The 5,186-nt window shown below is 35.6% G+C and overlaps 1 protein-coding gene across 1 annotated transcript; it reads right to left on the bottom strand.

The window, feature by feature from the left end:
• Positions 1-3,249: 3,249 nt before the first annotated feature.
• Positions 3,250-5,141, bottom strand: LOC118756643 (the record flags this gene model as incomplete). Its single annotated transcript, XM_036491398.1, has 2 exons — positions 5,007-5,141; positions 3,250-3,417 (listed from the first exon to the last, which is right to left on the bottom strand). Coding segments are annotated over exons 1-2 (303 nt in total), but the record flags the coding sequence as incomplete, so codon positions are not given.
• Positions 5,142-5,186: the final 45 nt, after the last annotated feature.

Here is a 5,186-nt window from a genome sequence, read left to right as displayed (position 1 = left end):
GGTGGTGGCTGCCGTAACGAACTTGTTGGAGATTCATACCTACTATCACTTGGTAGGACCCAAGTTCGATGCCTGTTTGGCGGAAGATTTAAATGTTCGCGATAGGTTTTTTTCTACTAGCGGTCGCTGCTCGGCACGTACATATTTAATGGTAACCCTATGAGTGTACTCCTACGATGAAGAAGCTATTCACAAGAAACTATGTAATTGTTGTTCCAAGCCGGCGATCCATATGTTTGACAACACCTCACAAATTCGGGGAGAAGCTGGGCCAAAAATTTAGAAAAATTTCTGAGCGCCATATACAGGCTTTTTTTAACGAAAAAAATTACTTAGCGATTGCATATCACAGCGCACGGCAGTGCGCGCGAGTGACGAAAGCAGCCACAGTAGCATGCTGAAATTACTCGCTTATATATACACGAGATTTGGAAGTTTTTGTCCAGACGTCCAATCGACATGTTTGAGAGACATCGTTGGAAAGGTCTTGAGGAGTGTGTCCAGAAAATGTATTCAAGCTTCATAAACGATTAAACGGATTCTTAAAAATTAGGCTAAAGTGTTGCGAAACAATAAACGTTTTTTTGCTTTTGCCGGTTTAAGGGGGCATGTGGGTACATATTTAGTGTTATTCTATAGGCCAATACCTTTCAAACGATACCTTATATATTAAGTTCCGGCTACTAGTTGGAAAGATATAGAGGTAAATGTGTTTTGGTTCGTGTCTCAACTACGAGATGCTTTGGTATGTATGTGGCGTCTGTACGTACCTTCATTTAATTTTTTTCAAACTTTCAGGAATTAAAGTACAAAAACAACTAAGAAGGTTTTGTTCCAGGATGTTTTGATGCGTATGCCTTTGTGGGCGTGGCGGCTGCATGAAATTCGAAAAAAGGCAATTTTTTAAACTACCACTGAGGCCGCACTACTTAGTCCATGTCATTAATGTGGATGTAAGTAGAAGGGTATTAAAACAGGCTATCATTTATGTTTATGAAATATAAATATGTCATAACGTTATCGCCTGAAAACTAAAAATCGGGCTGTTGAAAATATAGATTTCGGGAATTTTCTCGAAAACAGGTCAATCGATTTTATTCTAAGTTTCGCCAAGTCCAGCCCAAAACCTTAGCTTTTATTTGGTATATAGCTTATATCTGGGAAAACTCGTGTTGTGGAGATATGGCGACTCAAATTGAAAAAAGTCGCCCCAAATAGCGACCAATGGTTTAAAATTAACATATTCGTCTAATTTGGTTACTTTAAGATATACATATAACATACCCAGTTCCCTGAAAAAAAATTGCCCATTCCGCGATTGCCACTTAAACCGAAATTCCCTGCAAATCGGGCAATTTCACGCGAGCTGACAAGCTGAAGGATGCAGCTGTGCTAATCACTTCGTATATGTCTTGGAAACCACAATTTGTGTGTATTTTAGAGTTTTTTCAATCACATGCCGAAATTGTAGAATTTCTCCCCATTTTAGTTACAGATATGTACACAGTGTTTAACTATGCTACATGAGTTTATCACCCACACTTAACCTACCTGGGAAGACGCGTACAATATTACCTACAGTTGTAAATAAATATGAATGTATGAATGCATTTTGTTCACCCAATGGTGCCGCTACTACCTACATACATATCGTCGTTGCATAAATTATTTTCTAGAGAGTAAAAACACTCATATTTCAAAATGGTTATCTTTTTTATAAAGCAGTCGCATTTCTGGCTAGTATATTTCAGGACGAATGGATAAGGATTGAGCCATGAACTTCTGTGAGCAAATCCAATTTTTGGCAGCAAATGTGAGTTACACGGTTTTGCAGAATGACGATACGCGGTTTTGTACTTTGAACGACGATGTGTATAAATTGGCACTGAGCAAAACTACTTGAGAAAAAAGCATTAGTTTAATAGCACGAGTGCAACACCGTACACGTGATAGAAGTAAAACTTCTTAAAAAATGCACATGTGTGCGCCCCACACCCGGTAGAAATGTTAACAAAAATAAACTACGAGACTATCAGACGAATACAGTTGTTTATTGTATCCAAAGTTGGTACCAGGTTGATAAGTTTTTATCATTTCTCATAATTTTATTTAATTTTTTAATTTTTTCGAATACAAAGGATGTGATCATTCTTTTTCGCTTTATTCCGTATTCGAAAAACTATATGTTTCAATATATACATCGATTTGAATACATAAGTGAGATCTAGATAAGCACAAAACAAAAGACAGAACTTTTGCAACGATTCGTATGAATAAAAAAGATTTTCCCTACGTTTCCAATGCAGTTAAAAAATGCGTATAATTTTCGTCACGAAATTGATATCATAAATTTTGTGTTTCTAGTTCAGCTTTCGTCACTCGAAAAGTTTACCTCAAAGAGGTGTTTTATTTGATTTAATACACTCGTATGCACTAAAATAAAGCAATGCTTTTTCGCCTTTTTTGTTATTTGTTTCTATTTATTAAATTCCATTATTAGTACAGTAAAGTTAATTTTTTAATGAAAACATACAACCGCATGTTTCAATCTTTGTGTGTTTAAAAAATTCATCTAATTTTCATAAAAATTTAAAAGCGACAGCTGTGCATGGAGTTAAAAATCTGATTTGCCAACCCACATATCGTTGCCTTAATATAGAAAGGCCCTATCTCACATCGTCGCTGAAAAGCACAAAGCCGTAACTAACTAAAATCTTTTATTGCATAAAACGATTTGGGGCCACATAATGTGATCAAATGCATCATAATCAATTAAAACGTAAATTTTCGATTTTTAGTTAGTTACGGCTTTTTGTATATCAGCGACGATGTCAGATAGGGCCTTTCTATATTAAGGTAGCGATATATAGCTGCCATTTTGGTTGTGGCATCTGGCCGATTTTGGTTTAAATGCGTAATGAAGAATGCCGCCCACATTTCTTGTTAGAATTTCTGATGCAGATCTTAAAGAACCCGGAGATTTTTTGGAGTGTCTAACTTCTTTTGCGATGTTTCCCATTTTTCCAGCTCTTTAAAGGCAAACCATACATATAAATTGCCGAGGAGGGCGCCTGAAATGTAAAACCCAAATAAAATGCGATAGTCGCCGGTGGGAAGCGGCAGCATGAGATTACTATGCAGCGGCCGAAAGCGGTCTATGATGAATTCGCCCTGCAATGAGAAAGAAGAGTATACCACTCGTAGATAAAATTAAAATTAAACAAAATGTTTATATGCTTTGAAGCTCACCTCATAAGGACATGTATGATTTGCATTTGTGAATTTCTCTATTAGTTTGAATAAAATATCAAAGTATACGGAATTTCTGCGCGTTTTCATAAATGCGCAAGCATCGAAGGTAACATTGATCAGAAATGGTTGGAAGGTGTTGTATTTCCGCATAAGCTCAACATGCAGCTAAAAAGTAAATTATTTCAATTTACTTACTATATATTAGAATGGTTCATAAAAACAATCTTTTTGGAAATTCATAAACGCTACATTAGAATAATGTTATTTGTGATGAAAAAAAGTTTTTTTTTAGAGGTCGCGCTGGTCGGTTTTTTTATAAAAACGCTGATGTTCTCAATTTTTTTATTTTTGTGACATGTTAAGATGCAACTAAAAATGTGGTTCTTACATATAATTACTCTGGTATTACTGGGGAACATTCCCTTAATTACACACCTGTCTTGGACAGTTAGAATGGGCCTAGTTCCCGAAAATATTCTCTCGAAAAGACATTAGTAAAATTAAAACGTTGATACTGAACGATTTACGCGTTGTCATGGGTTAGAACTTGTTACCAGGGGGTTTCTGAGGTTGATAATTAGGAATCTGAAGTCAGTTTTTCAAATTTCAAAATGACGGATCCAAAATGGCGATTAATTTTTTTTTTACATTATTGGTTTTGCTTGAAAACCGGCACTCGGGAGTTTTTGAGGTCGCCGATTACGAATCTGATGTAAATTTTTTTTAAATTCGAAATGGCGGATCCAATATTGCGATCAAATTAAAAAAAATAAAAATTCTAAAATTAAAACGTTGATACTGAACGTTTTAAGCATTTTGAGGGGTTGAAACTCGTTTCCAGGGGTTTTCTGGGGTTACTTATTACGAATGTGTTGTCATATTTTCAAAATTCAAAATGGCGGTTAAGAGTTTCAAACAATTCCAATAACTTTTTTTAGAGTTGGTGGCCATTTTGGATCCACCATTTTCGAATCGTGAAAATCTGAAAACAGATTCGTAATCAGCAACCCCAGAAACCTACTGAAAACGAGTTTCAACCCTTGACAATGCTTAAACCGTTCAGTATCAACGTTTTAATTTTAGTATTTTTATTTTTTTTTTTAATTTGATCGCCATATTGGATCCGTTATTTTGAATTTAAAAAAATTGACTTCAGATTCGTAATCGGCGGCCTCAAAAACTCCCGAGTGCGGGTTTTCAAACCAATCCAAAAATTAAAAAAAAATGAATCGCCATTTTGGATCCGCCATTTTGAATTTTGGGAAACTGACTTCAGATTCCAAATAAGCAATCCCTGAAACCCCCTGATAACAAGTTCCAACCCATGACAACGCTTAAATCGTTCAGTAGCAACGTTTCAATTTTATTAGTCTCTTTGCGAGAGCATATTTTCGGGCGTTAGGCCCATTCCAGCTACCCAAGACAGGTATGTGATTAAGGGAATGTTCCCCAATAACACCAGAGTAATTATATGCAAAAACCACATTTTTACCTGAATTTTAACATGTCAAGAAAATAAAAAATTGAGAACAACAGCCTTTTTATAAAACACCGACCAGCGCGACCTCTAATAAAACTTTTTTTCAAAAAAAAAAATACGTTTCTCTTTTTTATCACAAATAACAATAATTTGAGGTAGCGTTTATGAATTTCCAAAAAAAAAAAAAATTTGAACCACTCTACTATATACATATGTATGTATGTATGCATACTCGAATATGTCCGATTACACTTCAGTATCTATAAGTACTTACATGGCAATTGTCCACCTTTTTCAGCAACTGAAGGCGAACAGTCGCCTCAACGACATCACGCTTCACAGCTTTCAGCCGACACGCATTTAGCCTACCCAATTCTTTATTCAGATCTCTACATTCAATTCTGGTCATTTTGAAAACAGGACTCTGTTTTTGGCGAAATGTTTGCGAGTAAAA

This window comes from Rhagoletis pomonella, unplaced genomic scaffold (genome assembly GCF_013731165.1).
Source record: "Rhagoletis pomonella isolate Grant_MI unplaced genomic scaffold, Rhpom_1.0 Rhpom_scaffold_11311, whole genome shotgun sequence".
NCBI lineage: Eukaryota > Metazoa > Arthropoda > Insecta > Diptera > Tephritidae > Rhagoletis > Rhagoletis pomonella.
Note: the sequence above shows the minus strand (reverse complement) of the source record. Positions and strands in the feature narration are given on the sequence as shown.